The sequence below is a fragment of the Vigna angularis genome, chromosome 5, assembly GCF_016808095.1.
Source record: "Vigna angularis cultivar LongXiaoDou No.4 chromosome 5, ASM1680809v1, whole genome shotgun sequence".
NCBI lineage: Eukaryota > Viridiplantae > Streptophyta > Magnoliopsida > Fabales > Fabaceae > Vigna > Vigna angularis.
In genome coordinates, this window is record NC_068974.1 from 16240967 (window position 1) to 16258962 (window position 17996).

A 17996-nucleotide genomic window follows, 5' to 3' on the forward strand; every position below is an offset into this window, starting at 1 on the left:
CATAATGAGTTTCCTTATGGGTGTTGACAATGACATTTATTTCTCTAGAAAAGCAGTCCGAGTAGTGCAAACTTTTAAAAAATATAAATTAAGATGCATATGGAGAATGAAAGACTTGTGTCCAGGAAATTTTATCGAAGTATAATTATTCAGAGTCCTTATAGCATAACAAAAAATTGACCAGCCTTTCACTTTCAACTCCTCAGCGTTTACCATTATGAAGTCTAACTAAACCCTAAACATCCTTCTGTTCACAATTCCCATAATTCATTTCAATTTCTAAATTCCTATTACAGACAGGTATCCACATTTATTTCCCATTCCAATATCAGACTGAGTATTTTTTACTTCACGGGGAAGCTATTTAAACTTCATATATGCTAACATTCTCTTTATTTTCTCTGGTATCTAGTTTTTTTCTACTGTAAACTTGCTTCCTTTTCTAAGGATTCAAATGATAGGATCTACAACCAATCCTCTTTGACAGGTACTTCGAGCTAATGAAGTCAATTAAGCTTGTTTTGCATAAAAAAGGCAATAGTCTTACATCTTTTTTATGAGTTAAAAGCATAAATAAGTTTCATGTCCTCAATATGTGACCAACTTTTGTTACCAATAATTTCTCTTTTCAAATTAGGTACCTAATAATTTAAAATATTTAAGTTTATGATGTTAGTTCCATCTCTCTTGACATAACAATACTGAACCAAACTAATGATTGGAAGTTCAAGAGTATTTTGGCTACCTGTAATTTACAATCAGCAAGCTGTATCCAACTGTAGATAGAAAAGCCAAATACTTAGAAAAGTATGACAAAGAGACGTCTTGGGGCCCTCCATGAAGGATCACAATTAACGGATCAAATTCAATCTTGGTATTGGTTTTAGAAGACACAAATATAGCTTCAAAAGGTTTTGTAGCACCTGAAATTAAAATTAAAATAGATAGATATAATAGTCAATTGACTGGTCAATAAATTTGAGAAGATTTATTGATAGGGCGTAATTAATAAGTGTGTTCCTGAAGTACTGTATCACCAAATAAGTGGTTGAATTGTACAAGACAATCTTCATCAATTTATCAAGTCAAATATTTTCAATAGTCACATACCACAAAGTTCTTTTATGCTCTCTGTTAAATGGTTGTTTATACATAGCCCCCTTATAGTGAACATATAAACTAAAGCTTCATTTCTACTTTCTTGTTTCTTTGTCAATAAAATCAAGATTTTATGCAAGATATAATACATAGTATTATCTTCATGCACCAATCAAAAGCTAACTTTTGTTCATTTTCCCTTTTAGGAGAGGACATGGTGGGGACAGTGCATGTTGGGGAGAGTGGAGGGAACAATCACAGTATGATTTTCAATAGTGAATTTAGTCCCATATGTTTAAATTTCATCACATGAATCAGATTAATTCACCTCATTATTGACGAGCAGTATATGGATTGAATTTCATAAATCTAATAGATACCTTATCAGTTGGATTCTGAGAATACACAGATACAAATTAAAGCATATCTGAAATTTCATTAAGTCATTCAACTTAGCACTGAATATCCACGAGAAAGAAACCGGAATAACTTGAAAACCTTTTGTTTGACCAGCATGAGCATCCTTAACTGAGATCCTCAGTATACCAGACTGGAGAGAGGACAGCAAAGATCTAACCTGCAGCCAAAATCCTATGATTCGCTTCTAAATAGAATGACATATGTTTGCAACAATGATTTCTGATAATATCTGACAAGAAAATAGAACAAACCTTGTCAGAGCATCTGAATATGGGACTGGATATATTTGACCAACTCCATGTAGTATTGTTTGTCTCCTTCTTAATGGCCTTTCCATACCTTATTTGAGCAAAATCAACCGGACTACTGGAAACTGCAAAAGGATTAACAAAGAAAAACGATAAAACATATTCCTCCACTTCAAAAGTCCCAGGTATTGACAAATTGAGCAGTTGTTTTTACTGGCAACAATATTGTTCCCATCCAGCGTAAGAAGATTCCACGAGAAATTTGGATCTACAGGGCTGATATGTACTATCTCCCCACTATAATGTGATGAAAAAAGAATTGATAATAAAGAATACACAACCTTTGATAAATGGAATAAAAAACATTCCTGTTGTTATTTACTTACCTCAGCACATTCACTGAGAGCAGAACTTCACTGCTGTGCCAGATGGATGATATAATCATTGTGCAATTGTCAGATAACCAAGGATTACTATGAATAATGGTACAATAAAGCCCAGGGAAGCAACCGTCTTCAGCGCACATCACAACAGGAATCTCCAAAATTGATTGAAAAGACTGAGTTATTAACCGAAAACAATATGCACTAATTGACATATGCTTAGATCTCACTAAGAGAAGGGGTAGGATGAAGAAGAGAAAAGAATCTTATTTATAGCACCAAGTATCATATGATGTTTTGTTTTGTAAAATAGCAAGGATCCTCAATACTAACATAAACAATCTGAAAATCACAAATGAAAAACTACATGGTCTATGTGATCCAACAACTTAGACTTGAATCCAGTGTATTTAATAAATGAACTAGATGAGAAAGTAACAAAAAGGTTCACTCTATGTTATTAAAGAATCATTAAAATCAAACTGGCCACATAGGAAGATCTTACCATGTCGTCAATTTTGGAAGATTGGAAAGGTTTTCCATTAGTTAGCCAATCAATTCTGTGAAGTGAATTTGTAGCATTATGCACTCCAGAGTCCACAGCACTTCTTGCAGATAAAAACACAAGAAGTTTTCCATCTGGACTGGTGGAAAATTCATGAACAACGGTCAGAATATTAAGAACATGTTACGTACCCGAGTACGTGAACTTGCCACTCACACCCTTTTACACTCCCACAGATACTAAACAATGGAATTTGACGGAATAAAACACTTTATTAACTGGAAATATTGGTATCACAATAAACAACCAATAATTGGGAGCAGGGTCTCCGTCAGTTACCTGAGAGCCTAACCTCTCTTACAAAACTCCTTAATCAAAAAACCTCCCCTAAACCCTAGGTTCCTCCTTTGTTAATACTAATTACTCCTTCCCAAAAAGGTAAAGAATAATAGTAATTATGCCTATTTATTATAATTATTTGGTAAGAATATTTCTATCCTTATTTACTATATTTACTTCTATAATATCCTGAGGTACATCCTTTGAATTTCCCGCCTATCCTAACTGTTGTCAGTTAGAACGCTCGTTGTTGCTTCCACTCGCTTAGAATGCTCGTCGTCGCCCCACTCGCTCATCCCTCTTTTTCTCTTCCCCCTACCGTTCGGCCATCGTGCTCCCCCCTTTCAGCCCTCGTGCTTCCTTTCAACCGTTCAGCCCTCGTGCTTCCCCCTTTCCACCGTTCGGTCATCGTGCTCCCCCCTTTCAACTGTTCGGCCACAGTCCTCTACCGTACGGACCCCCTCTCTCTCTCCTATATCTTCTTCTCTCGTAAACTCGCCAGCCCCTAACATTACCCACCTCCTGAAGATCAACCTTGTCCTCAAGGTTGAAGTCTGGATATTGATCTCGGATGGTTATGGCATCTTCCCATGTTGCCCCGTCCGGTCCTCCCTTTTGCCACTCGATCAACACTTCCTGCCGTTCGTCCTCTCCTTGTTGCACCTACCTTTTATCCAGAACTCTGATCGGCCAGGGAGACGGTCCCTCCATCTCTAAGTCTATGGGTAACTCTTTCTCCACACTGTTCTCCCCCACGGCCTTCTTTAATTGCGACACATGGAATACTGGATGTATCCGCGCGGCTTCGGGTAGTTGCAACTTAAATGCCACTTCTCCTATCTGTTGTATGACCAGGAAAGGTCCAAAATACCGAGCGGCTAGTTTAGAATGCAGTGTGGACGGCATCGACGTCTGTCGGTGGGGTCTGATCTTTAGATACACCCAATCTCCCACCTCCACATTGGATGGTCTTCTTGCCTTGTCGGCTTGCCTCACCATTAATTCTTGAGCCCTGGCTAGATGAATTTTAGCTGGTTGAGTGCCTCATCCCTCATCTGTAACTCCTAGCAGACGACTTCAACTAAGGTTTCCCCCGGAACGAACCTGTGCAGTGAGGGAGGAGACCTCCCATATACGGTTTCAAATGGGGTGCATCTCGCCGACTCTTGATAGCTGGTATTATACCAATATTCCGCCCAAGGTAGTACTATGCTCCATCCCTTTGGTTGTTCTGAGCAGAAGCATCTCAGATAACCCTCCAATACCCTATTCACGACCTCAGTCTGTCCATCAGATTCAGGATGATAGGCGGTGCTCATCTTCAGTTGAGTTCCTTGTAATTTAAACAACTCCTTCCAAAAATTACTCAGGAACAGTGGATCCCAGTCACTCACGATAGATATTGGCACCCCATGCAACTGGACAATCTCCTTTACAAACACTTCAACTACGGTTCAAGCAGAATAGGGATGTTTTAGTGGTATGAAGTGTCCATATTTGCTGAGGCGGTCTACCACTACCAGCACAACATCATACCCGTGGGACTTGGGCAACTTAACGATAAAATCCATGCTTATCTCCTCCCAAATGGCGTTGGGTATGGGTAAAGGTTGCAACAACCCCTGCGGAGAGGATGACAGATATTTATGTTTTTGACATACCAGGCAGCTTGCAACAAAGTCAGTTACGACTTTCTTCATTCCTACCCAATAAAGAGATTGCGCCACCTTGCGATAAGTCTGATATATCCCTAGGTGTCCTCCTGTTTGCGTGGTATGAAACTCGGCTATCAACTTGGGCACCCAGGCCGATCGGGCAGACAACACTAGCCTCCCCTTATAGTGTAACCTCTCGTGTTCCAGAGTGAACGAGGGATGTGAGTTGGGGTCTTTTCCCAAATCTTCTATCACCTTCTTTAACTCTTCATCTGCCTCAACTTCTTCCAAAATCTCCCTGAAGTCTTGCCAGTAAGGTCTGGCCACAACCCTCAATTCCTTTTCTTCCTGTGGATCATCCTCTTCCTTCCGTGATAGGGCGTCTGCTACCTTGTTGGTGACACCTTATTTGTACACAATTTCAAAGTCATAACCCAGGAGCTTCGCAATCCAATTCTGCTGATTCTGAGTGGTGATGCGCTACTCCAAAAGGTACTTCAGGCTCCTTTGATCGGTGTGAACCACAAACCGTTGTCCCAAGAGGTAGGGCCTCCAGTGTTGTATGGCTAAAACCAACGCCATTAATTCCTTCTCATATATCGATTTACTCAATGACCCCTCGGATAAACCTTTACTAAAGAAAGCTATGGGTTTCTTTCCTTGCATGAGTACCGCTCCTACCCCTCTTCCTGATGCATCACACTCAATGTGGAAAGGCTGGTCAAAATCAGGTAGAACCAACACTGGTGCAGTGGTGATGGCCTTCTTTAACCTTGACATAGCTTCCTCTGCTTGCTCCGTCCATGTAAACTGCCCCTTTTTAAGAAGGTCGGTCAAGGGTTTGGCAATCTTCCCATAATCCTTCACAAACCTCCTATAGTATCCTGTCAGACCCAGAAATCCCCTCAAAGCCTTCACTGTCTTAGGTTTTTCCCAGTCTATCACGGCCCTTACTTTGTCTTCGTCCATTTCTACACCCCTCGCGGATATCCGATGTCCCAAATAGCCTATTTGAGTTTTGCCGAACTCACATTTTTTTCTGTTGGCCACCCACCTATTGGCCACGAGTTCCCTTAGCACCGTCCCCACATGCTCTAAGTGCTCCTTCCAGAATCGGCTATACACCAATATATCATCAAAGAACACCAGTACGAATTTCCGTAGGTAGGGCTGCATCAGGCTGTTCATTGCACTTTGGAATGTGGCTGGTGCGTTGGTGAGACCGAACGGCATCACCATGAATTCGTAGTGACCCTGGTGCGTCCGAAAGGCCGTTTTCTCTCTGTCTCCATCTCCCATTCGGATCTGGTGGTAGCCTGACTTCAAATCCACCTTCGAAAAATATTTGGCCCCTCTCAGTTCTTCTAGCAATTCCTCTATCAGTGGGATACGGAATTTGTCGGGTACCGTGGCTCGGTTAAGGGCCCTATAATCCACATTTAGTTTTCTTTTATTACTGCAATCCACTACATCAAGGACCAAGTATGGGAAATGTTGAAAACTGAGTTCTTAGAATCCCATCTATGAAACTATATACAAACAGTAGACAAATACAAAAAAAAATTAACATTTTAGTGAATTTAAATAGGTTTAATATTATTTTGACATCAATATTTATTGAAATTATTCAATAAAATCTTTTAATTTATTTTGATGAATGTAATGCTTATATTTATTAGAAAGAATCTATATTTATTATATGTTAAATTGAAGTTGGTACTATTTAAATGATAAGAATGCTAAAATATATATGTCAGATTGAATAATTGAATCACATTATTATCCACTAAACAAATTACTACCGATTTAATTAAAAGAATCATAAAAAAAATTAGAAGATTACAATACATAATTTGATAATATGAACAAAACGGTATTAACGATTTAATTAATGCTTTTAATCAAATTCAACCCAAAATACAACAGAGAAAAATTGCAAATGCGGATAGACTAACGGCAGCGAAAAAAAAAAACTAGAAATGAAAACGGCGTCGTCGCATTACCAAGGGTTATTCACAAACTCACTCGTACTGCTCTAGTTTGAATTGAGCGTGGAACTGGAATGTGGGGGCTTCTTCGAACTAGAACGTGTTTGCGATATTCAAAGGCCCTTCTTCTTCATCAACCATGGAAGAAGAAGGTAGGGTTATGTTCTTTGTCCGCCGTTGACGGCCGTAATTGCCTTCTGGATCTGCCGGAGATCGAGAAGGTTCTGATGGATATCAAAGCTGACGACGTTAAGGTGATACCGGTTCCCAAGCACTGCGATTGGGCCGATTTCATGGTTCTCGCCACTGGCAGGTCCACCTGGCACGTCAAGAACATAGCCCAAGCCCTAATTTACAAGGCACCACACCCTCCTTCCTTCGTCCTTTTTATCGCTATATTTGCATTATTGATTTTCGATTGAAACTCAAGTGGTTTTCATTTTTGTTTTCCTTCCGACTTATGTATATTTGTGTAATTAACCAAGCCAAACAGAAATAGAGAGGAACTGAACGAATGATGCTACCAAGTGTAGAAGGGGAAGAGGGAGGAAAGTGGATAGTCATTGACTCTGGTATCTCGTGCTTTTGTAATCATTTTTGTGTTCATTTTGTTGAGTTTAGAAAATGCATTAGGGGTCGTTTGGACAATCTTCTTCAATAGATAGTTTTTTTCGGTTAAAATTAATTTATACATATCCAAATTTGTAGAATTGTTCTTATATAACTTTTTGTTTTGGTTTTTTTTTTTATCTTTTACTTTGTGCAATGAGCTAATTTAACTTACCTTCTCTTTTTTAATTTTTCTCACCTAAAGTCATTTTGAAGAAATTTGTCTAAACAGAACTCCAAGTAAAGAAAATTGCAGTAGCGATAATGGCTGATAACAGATACAATGTCATGAATTAACATCTTGATTGCATTTGCTAAATGTTCTGTTCTTTTAGGAATGTTAGGTATTCACAGGCCTTTCCAATAATTAATATTTACGAAGAACTAGTTTACTATCTTTAATGGGGTCTTCTTTTTCAGAGAGGTCTATTCCATCCACACAATAGATGTTGTGTGATGTTATAAATTAGTAAACCAATATGCAGATACTGGTTGAAACTCACATCAGAGAGCTACTGATGCAGTTTAAGTGGAGACTTATACTCTATCCTAGCTAATTGATCTACCTCTGTGACAAATTACTAGTTCGTTAGTACTAGAAAGTTGTTAAATTAACTTGTTGGTTCCACAACATTATTGTCTTAGCGTATGTTGCTCTGCGTGACATTCATTAAATCAAACAAGGTAATGAGTTTAGTCTCAGCATGGTATCAGTTTCTACACTCTACAACCTCTGATTTTCTTTCTTGCACTTATTCCAGTTTCTTCACTGGTGAATGGAGCCAGCGAATTACCATTCTTGGGTGATTAGGGATGTGTAAACAGGTTTTTTAATTCACATATTTATGTAGGTGATGTAAAAGTCCAGGCTCCGGTAACGATTCATGACTCACCAAATATAAAAGTGGAGTGCATGATGATGGACAGCTTCAATGTTACCTCTTTTCTATCTTTACCATTGCAGCTAGACACCCGTAGCAAATTTTGTATTCAAAACAACTAAAATAATAGATCAGAAAACCGTGATATGTATACAAACTTCTAAACTGTCTAGATCAGATGCAGTAGTTTTAAAAGGTTGTTTACATTGAAACACCAATTAAGCATTCTTTTGTGCAGGTTTCTTCGAATTGTTTTTTCGACGAACCTTCACCAAAGCTTTTTGTAAATCCTACAATCAGTAAAAAGAAAAATGATCATTCGAATCATTCATCCTACAGTATTTATCTCAAGAATACATATTAATCATTATAATAAAAATAATAAAGACATATGTCTATGTAATTGCTCAAGCCCAATTGAACCAAGCCATATACACTAACATAAGCCTAATCAGATAACTCGCGCGAGCCCCCAAAACCCATCCAATGCCTGCTCTAAGACCTCTACCAAGAATAACTTAAAGTACCATTTTGAACTACTCTTGACACAAACTGGTATAGGAATTGGCCTCAATCACAACGCCTAATCCATAGGAAGATTTGGTGTGGCAATACCATCATAATATAAATCCAAGTAGTGAATGAATGTTAAGGTGGCAGGCACAGAAGTAAGAAATGGTGAATTCCACTTAATGGTTTTCAAATTTGAGTTTTATTTGGTGCATTGTTATCTACACTATTAACCAGTTAAAAATTTGGTAGGTATGACAGTGTAAATATAAGCTATAAATCAAAAAATGATTAAATAGTAAACCTGTAACAAACCCAAACTATATCTAACTATCTTACAACTTAAAACGAATATAAGCTAGCCTCGTACTTATCCCATCAGGTTCATTTTGAATTGTCCCTCAGGTCCAAAGACCCTCCAAATTGTACTAAGCTCTGGCCTTTTCATCAAGTGCATGAACTATCACTTTACCTAAACATAAAAAAAAATGAACCAAAAAGGGAAAGCAAGGCATGTTAGAACTATAAATCCAATAATTGAAAGTTTTCATAACATAAAAAGCAATGTTCACCGATCTAGCAAATCATACATCACTAAAAATAATAGACTGATAGAAGGAAAGTGACAGAGAAAGGACCTATTAAACCCTAAAGACTAACAAAGTAATTTTTTCCCCGAAGCCTTGTCAAGCCACTGCATGCACCAAGCAATGAAAAGTTAACATGAAAGAATCACTAAATTGCAACACCTCCCGAAATAGATAAAAAGAATTAAACCACAATGTTAGATTAGTTGTAACAGACAAAATTCAGTTAATTCTTCAATAGAAGAGTCATGCATGTTGAGGGGCAGGCCCACCCACACTTTGGCCAATGGGCTGCAGGTTATACTGCCCCATGCAGATTGACGAGCTTAAATGTCCAGCCTACCCACACCTTTTTACAGCACCCGTCATCCCTAATCACCCAAGAATGGTAATTCGCTGGCTCCATTCACCAGTGAAGAAACTGGAATAAGTGCAAGAAAGAAAATCAGAGGTTGTAGAGTGTAGAAACTGATACCATGCTGAGACTAAACTCATTATCTTGTTTGATTTAATGAATATCACGCAGAGCAACATACGCTAAGACAATAATGTTGTGGAACCAACAAGTTAATTTAACAACTTTCTAGTACTAACGAACTAGTAATTTGTCACAGAGGTAGATCAATTAGCTAGGATAGAGTATAAGTCTCCACTTAAACTGCATCAGTAGCTCTCTAATGTGAGTTTCAACATATTGGTTTACTAATTTATAACATCACACAACATCTATTGTGTGGATGGAATAGACCTCTCTGAAAAAGAAGACCCCATTAAAGATAGTAAACTAGTTCTTCGTAAATATTAATTATTGTAAAGGCCTGTGAATACCTAACATTCCTAAAAGAATAGAACATTTAGCAAATGCAGTCAAGATGCTAAATCATGACATTGTATCTGTTATCAGCCATTATCGCTACTGCAATTTTCTTTACTTGGAGTTCTGTTTAGACAAATTTCTTCAAAATGACTTTAGGTGAGATAAATTAAAAAAGAGAAGGTAAGTTAAATTAGCTCATTGCACAAAGTAAAAGATAAAAAAAAACAAAAGCAAAAAGTTATATAAGAACAATTCTACAAATTTGGATACGTATAAATTAATTTTAACCGAAAAAAACTAGAAGATTGTCCAAACGACCCCTAATGGATTTTCTAAACTCAACAAAATTGAACACAAAAATGATTACAAAAGCACGAGATACCAGAGTCAATGACTATCCACTTTCCTCCCTCTTCCCCTTTTACACTCGGTAGCATCATTCGTCTCTGTTTCTGTTTGGCCTGGTTAATTACACAAATATACATGAGTCGGAAGAAAAACAAAAATGAAAACCACTTGAGTTTCAATCGAAAATCAATAATGCAAATATAGCTATAAAAAGGACGAAGGAAGGAGGGTGTGGTGCCTTGTAAATTAGGGCTTGGGCTATGTTCTTGACGTGCCAGGTGGACCTGCCAGTGGCGAGAACCATGAAATCGGCCCTATCGCAGTGCTTGGGAACCGGTATCACCTTAACGTCGTCAGCTTTGATATCCATCAGAACCTTCTCGATCTCCGGCAGATCTAGAAGGCAATTACAACCGTCAACGGCGGACAAAGAACAGAACCCTACCTTCGTTTTCCATGACTAATGAAGAAGAAGGGCCTCTGCATATCGCAAACACGTTCTAGTTCGAAGAAGCCCCACATTCCAGTTCCACGCTCAAATCAAACTAGAGCAGTACGAGTGAGTTTGTGAATAACCCTTGGTAACGCGACGACGCCGTTTTCATTTCTAGTTTTTTTTTTCGCTGCCATTAATCTATCCGCATTTGCAATTTTTCGCTGCTGTATTTTGGGTTGAATTTGATTAAAAGCATTAATTAAATCGTTAATACCGTTTTGTTCATATTATCAAATTGTGTATTGTAATTGATAAGTGTGAAAAAACAGATGTTTTGACACTTATAAAGGATCTCAATTTTGTAATTATTCATGTTATTACTCAGGGAAAAGTCGTAATAGGAAGTAGATTGTGTTGTAAATTATTGTACAGGAAAGGATGTATAATTGGAACTCTGTCAGCCAGTTCTCGCATAGCGCAAGCCAAAACTCGCACTGCCAGGATATATAAATTCGCATAGCGCACCATCACATGTGCGCTGTGCGAATAACGTCAGTTGAGAGGCAGCAGTTACGTGAAATTCGCATAGCGCACACACACATGTGCGCTGTGCGAATTAATGAAGTTATTGGTTTTTAAAGACGTGACAGAAAGGCAAAAGGCATCTCCTGACAGACGAAAAATAGCAGAGAAAAGACGGGAGAACTGCTCTGGAACACGAGGAGACCTCTCTGAAGACATCAAGACTGCACATCATGCAAGGAATTGCGGAAATGAGTATGTTTGTGATGTCTAGGATAGGCTAAACTTTCATTCGTTGGAATTGACTGTAATGGCTGACATTTGATGTAATATTTCCTGTTCAATATAAATTGTGTTCATATGCTTTTCTTGTGTACTTTTTATTTTATTTTACGGAAGTAAAATATACTTGTTTTTATATTCAAATTGTATTGGGAAGTAAATTTGAGTATTGACGCAAGAAAAGCAACCAGAAGGAGAGATGCTAGGAATAGTTTCAATTCTCCTGGTCATCAATAACATCAGTCTTAATGCAAAGTTTATGTTTAATTACTTAAGGAATTAATAATTGAACATAATTCTTTAGAACTTGTTTTAAGGAATTAAACCAAGATACTGTGATGTTGATGTTTGAACGCAAGTTATATTGCTCAGAATAGTTATTGTAATGTGGTCATGAAGTCAATTCCAGTGAAGCTTTCTTTAAATTTTAATTTTAATTTTAAATTGTCATCTAATTTGATATTATTAATTCACTTATAATTTGCTGTTCAATTGATTTTGATAAATAAATTTTAATTGAATAACGTAACACAAATTCCCTGAGGAGAACGATACTTTACTTATCACTGTATTACTTGTAACGATTTGGTATACTTGCCAAAAAGTTATCAAGTTTTTGGAGCCGTTTGCCGGGGAATTTGATTGTTTTGTTATTTCAATTAGTTGTTTATCAATTTCAATTTTGTTCCCATCTCCGTAAATTCATTGTTTTAGTTTTCTGTGTATCTGTATATATTGTGTTTTGTTCCTGTTGTTATTTCTTGGGTTGGTCATTGAAGATTTTCGTTCTGCATGCCACGCAGAACAAAATCTGAGAATTTATTGTTTGATTCTGAGATTGAAAGGTGTAACATCCCAAAATTATACAGTCATCAACTATATACTTAGAATAATCACATGTATTAATATGGCAAAACAGTCCTAAAATAGGAGGGGTTAAATTCGCGAATGGCCGAACGGCCTTACATGCATACATAAGTTACGAGCGTTTACAAAACAATGAGGACGAACGGTTTACAAAATAAAATACCGAACGTCCAAGTATTTACATCAAGAAAAAGGGCGCTCGCTCACAAGCGGCCCGCTATCAAAAATACACTAACTAAAAACCGAACGCGCTACTGTTCGGCCTTCACTTCTATTTCTACAAGATTCTCCTCAGCTATGATTTCCTCTTCAAGCGTTTGCTCCAGTGAAGCCTCAACTTCTGCTCACATCCACACGGATGATCATCGCAATGACAAGACGGATACACATATACAGACAACACAATGGAAAGTGCAAGGGTAAGCTTATTGAATTTAATTCAAGTCAAACATACATTTCATACATATCAGATACATCAAATGAATCACAACACATACATTCAATTCATCCATTAACTCATTCAAAGTCATGATACTAGACCGACCGTCCGGACTGTATGAATTCTGTGTAGCTACGACGTCCGTGCACCCAGGTGGGATAGCTGGAATACTCGCCAACAGCCACCTGAGGTTAGTCCGTTCTGTCCAAGTTACAGTTATGGACTAAGACCTCCTGCCATTCCCACACATGACATACTCCTCTCTACTTGAGAACGAGCACTCACGAAATATCAGGATGACCCGCCAGCTAAGCTTACCACATTCATACTTTACAAATCTCAATTTCCATACAAGAGTCGTTCCTCCCTGGAACGCTCGTTCAAATTCAACAATCATAATTTCATCTCTTACACCATTCACACATCTTAATCTTTCCTCTTATTCACACTTTCATTCTTAGTTCCACTTTCATAAAAGAACAAACGTCCAGCCCTTTGTAATAGAGGACGAACGTTAATACAATACCAAGAAGGTTCGTTCACGAGTAGAATAAAACCAATACAGGTTATTAGACGGACTTCATATTAACTTGACGCAGTTAGATGAACTGAATCTAGTACGATCTGGAAAATACTTAGAATAATTTAAGTTCAATACTCTGGAACGAATCCAATGGATAGATACGTCACAAACTGGTTTAGATAAATAAACTGGACACGAGGTAATTCAGGAGACCAACCGCCAGTCAATGACCGAGCGCGAAAATAGGCATTTAATAAAGTTTTGAACGAACGTCACTGAAGTTTTGGACGAACATTACTAGATCTATTGGACGAACGCTATTTAAATTTATGGACAAACGCTTATGGTAATTCAGGACGAACGCTATTTCAGTTCAGGACGAACGCTATTACGATTTCAGGACGACCGCTATTAAAATTTCAAGACGAACGCTATTACAATTTCAGGACGAACGCTAATACAATTTCAGGACGAACGCTATTACAATTTGAGGACGAACGCTATTACAATTTCAGGACGAACGCTATTACAATTTCAGGGCGAACGCTATTACAATTTCAGGACGAACGCTAATACAATTTCAGGACGAACGCTAATACAATTTCAGGACGAACGCTATTACAATTTCAGGACGAACGCTATTACAATTTCAGGACGAACGCTAATACAATTTCAGGACGAACGCTAATACAATTTCAGGACGAACGCTAATACAATTTCAGGACGAACGCCATTACCGCTCGTTTGATAATTACTGAAAGAACGTGCGTTCGGTATAGAACCGAGCGCTACTTATCATTTAGACTTTTAGGACGAGCGTTCGGTCTAAGACCGAGCGCCACTTAGGACGTACGCTTTTAGGTCGAGGCTATCCGCTGATTCAAAATCATAGAAAATTTGGAATTTATGTAAGATGAGATACTTAAAGTTTATGTTTTAATAGTTTGACTAAGAGTTCAAAGGGATATTTTCAGGCTTCTCAATTCTTACCCAACACTCATGATGTCTACATTTGGCCGAACGCTCAAACGTAAAACTATATTTAAGAGGGCGTTCGTCCTCAAAGATAATCCTTTCCAATTGAAAGGGTTCGACTGTTTCAAAGAATTTACTAGAAATACTGAACGGTAAAAGACCGTTTCGATAACGAACGTTCATTTTCATAGGATTTAGATATTCAAACTCACATTTCAGTATACAAATATTTTCCAGTATAGGCTTTCATACATCAATTTACTCAAATCATAGTACAAATCCATACATTTTCATACATCATCTCATCATACAACTCATTTTTCAATTAAATCAAACCATAGAACATTACATCATTTTCATACATCATTTCAGAATCATTTTCATATACCAACAGTTCAATATCATGAATCGTAGTTCAAGCATCACACAAACGCACATGCAGTACAGAAAATCACATGAATTAAATCTAATAAACTTCCCTTACCCGGATTGTGAAATGTGCGTTCGTTCTTCAGAAAGAAACCAGATCTCAGTATAACCTCTCCTACCCTTAACGTTCAGCCCAAAACTCCTTAAGCTAAAAATTACAGAAAACCAATATTGGTTCAGAGAAGGTGCATGCAAATTCGGAACGAGGCTTGCATGTAGCTAAGGAAGAACAATGAAGAACATGAAACTTACCCGTTTCAGAATCCAAAACCGCTCGGTTCCAGATGAAGCTCACGGTGTAGGGATTGTTCTCACGGTGCTGAAACGTGAACGGAGCAAAGGATGGTAAGTTGCAGAAGAGAGAAGGATAAGAGTTCTAGAGAGATGGAGGAGAAAAGGAAAAGTCTGAGTTTGGAAGAGAAGAAGGTGCGCGTAGAGAGTGGAAGATTTTCTAGAAAAGTTACTTTTGTTCAAAACCCACTGTCAGACGGACGAGCGTCCCTCTACACGACACCTGCACCCCACCACTGATTTCAGAAGTTTCCACTTTGACAAGTGGCGCGCATGCATGGCTCGGTGGTGGATTTTTAATGCACTGGACGCGTGGCACGGAGCATTAATGGAAGCAGAGTGGTGACTCATCACAGTAATAAATGGGACGTGACAAAAGGACAGCCCGTAGAAATAATAGTAGGCGTAGAAGAGAAAATAGAAAAAAAGAAGCTAGAGAATCCAGCTTATCCTCAAACGTTTTTTCTTCATCTGACCAAGAGGATAAAAAGATGGAGGGAAACGGGGAAAATGAACAAAGAAGGCGTACGTTGGAAGATTATGCTTTAGTGTCTGTACCTACATCTTTCAACAGTATAGCCAAACCAGTGGTAATCGCGGCTAACATGGAAATGAAGCCAGCATTGATACACCTTGTTCAAAGTAATCAGTTTTCAGGATTGTCACACGAAAATCCCTACGATCATCTGGCAACTTTTAATCAGTTTCATCTCCTCCCAATCTGGGTTCCGGCAGCGTGAAAGGACGCTCGGCGACAAGAGCTTCCAGAGTAGACGCTCGGTTGGCGAAGCTGGACTGGTAAGTCCTTTTCCCACTCTCTGGACGTTCGTTTTCCTTGCATGCAAACTCAATTCTGAGTTGTACGTACGTTATCTTTCTTAAAGTAGTGTAAATCTGAGTTTGGTGTTGGGGCTCGTTCGTATAGTTGGAGTGACGAGCGTTGGCAGTAGGAGAACCAGTGTTTGAGAGGTCGTGTCTCTGTGGTTGTGGACGTTCGGTCATTTCCAGGTAAGGGAAGCTTATTTAATTTAACTGGTTTGATGTATGTGTGTGAACGTTCGTTGTTAACTGCATGAGTATAATGCATGATGGATAATATGTATGTGGTGTGAACGTTCGTTATTTGGTTATATGAATGTGACGCTTGATGTACTAAGTTGCATGAACGTTCGTTATTTTTCTGTATGAGAATAATATATGATGATTTGGATGTGATTTAGAGGCATGAACGTTCGTTATTTTGGTGAAATGAGATATATGAATTTACATGAGATTGTCTGTATGAGATGTAAAAGTTGATGTTGATATGAACGCTTGAAATGATGAGATTTGCATAATGAGAGATGAACTGGAATGTAAAAGAAACTTGAATATAGAACTCTCCCTATGATCACATACGTTCGTCTGCTGAACGGTCTTAGAACGTTCAGTTTTTCTGATGAAAATAACAGAAGTGGGATTCGTTCATTTGGATCGATCCCTTGTTGAGGACGAGCGTCCTCGTGTCTAAAGTCTACTAGCGTTCGGTTTCACACTGAGCGTTCGTCCTGGTGCTCGGTCTCCCACTGAGCGTTCGCCCTAATCTTATACTGAACGTTCGTTCTGTTTGGTGTTCGTTTCATAATGAGCGCTCGCTCAAAATGGTGTTTGGTCTTATACCGAACGCTCGCTCAAATTGGGGCTCGGTTTCACACTGAGCGTTTGTCCAAATGGTGCTCGGTTTTGAACTGAGCGTTCGTCCAAAATGGTGCTCTGTTGAACTGAGCGTTCGTCCTAATGGTGCTCGGTTTTGAAATGAGCGTTCGTTCTAAAATGGGGCTCGGTCTTATGCTGAGCGTTCGTCCTAAATGACGCTCGTTATTATTTTGAGCGCTCGTACTCTTTTCCCGCAAAATAGCGTACGTCCGTCTTCAGTATTGCTACGTTCGGTCATTGACTGGAAGTGGATTCGAGATTGATAAGTCTTATAAACGTTCCCTTGAAGTCTTGAAACGTTCACGTCTGATGTATTCGGCCTAGGGCCTCTACACTTGAATTATTCCTGGAATATTCACGAGCGTCAGTTCCTTAAACTGATTCTCAGGGTAAACAACGTTCGTCCAATGAACAGTGTATTATGCAGCTATTCCCGTACGTCATTGAAATTCTGCCGTTCGTACTCTTATTCGAACGAGCGTTCTTTGGTCTTACTCCCAGCGTTCGTCCTTGGTATTATTGGGGCAGAACGTTCGGTTTTTGGTGTTTTACTTATGAATGATGAAAATGATTATGGAATGACATATGATGAATGATGAACAGTATACGAGAGGAAATGAAAGTATGAATGTATGATGAATAGTGAATGATGAACAGTATATGAGATGAAAGTATAAATGTTGAACGAGCGTTCCGGCGAGGAATGACTCTTGGATGATTTATGAGAATTTATAAAGTATGACCGTGGCCAGACTTAGCAGACGATTCGATCCTGATATTTCGTGACTACTCGTCTTCAAATAGAGGGGGTATGTCATACGTGGGAATGGCAGGAGGTCCCCGTCACATAACTGTATTTTGGACGGAGCCGTCACATAACTGTAATTTGGACGGAACGGACTAACCTCGGGTGGCAGCTGATGAGAGTGCCAGTTACCACACCACCCAGGTGCGCGATCGTCGTAGCTACACGGGGAAATCCTACAGTCCGGACAGTCAGTCGTGTTGAGTTTTATTTCGTACGTGCGTTAAAATATATTGATGTATGATGAATGCGTACGTTGACATGTATGTGTGAAATGACTGTTTGATGGAATTTATATGCTGATGTATGAGTTAAATTACATAAGCTTACCCTTTCGTTTTCCT

The 17996-nt window shown here is 38.7% G+C and overlaps 1 protein-coding gene and 1 pseudogene across 1 annotated transcript; both read right to left on the minus strand.

Annotated features, from left to right (window-relative positions):
- On the minus strand, window positions 1-2842 carry LOC108318940 (acylamino-acid-releasing enzyme 2-like). Its single transcript, XM_052877863.1, has 6 exons — window positions 2655-2842; window positions 2153-2304; window positions 1981-2063; window positions 1770-1891; window positions 1597-1675; window positions 1-923 (listed from the first exon to the last, which is right to left on the minus strand). The coding sequence occupies exons 1-6, from the start codon at window positions 2655-2657 to the stop codon at window positions 742-744; spliced, it is 621 nt and encodes a 206-aa protein (XP_052733823.1). The 5' UTR covers window positions 2658-2842; the 3' UTR covers window positions 1-741.
- A 5502-nt stretch (window positions 2843-8344) lies between these two features.
- LOC108319539 (protein Iojap-related, mitochondrial-like) lies at window positions 8345-11565 on the minus strand (annotated as a pseudogene).
- Between the last annotated feature and the right edge of the window lie 6431 nt (window positions 11566-17996).

Bases quoted from the DNA above. Each gene is read 5' to 3' on its own strand.
- LOC108318940 (XM_052877863.1), bottom strand. The intron at 2,064-2,152 runs GTAAGTAAATAA...ATCACATTATAG, and splicing joins CTCTCAGTGAATGTGCTGAG to TGGGGAGATAGTACATATCA. The intron at 1,676-1,769 runs GTTTGTTCTATT...TTTTGGCTGCAG, and splicing joins TATTCAGATGCTCTGACAAG to GTTAGATCTTTGCTGTCCTC.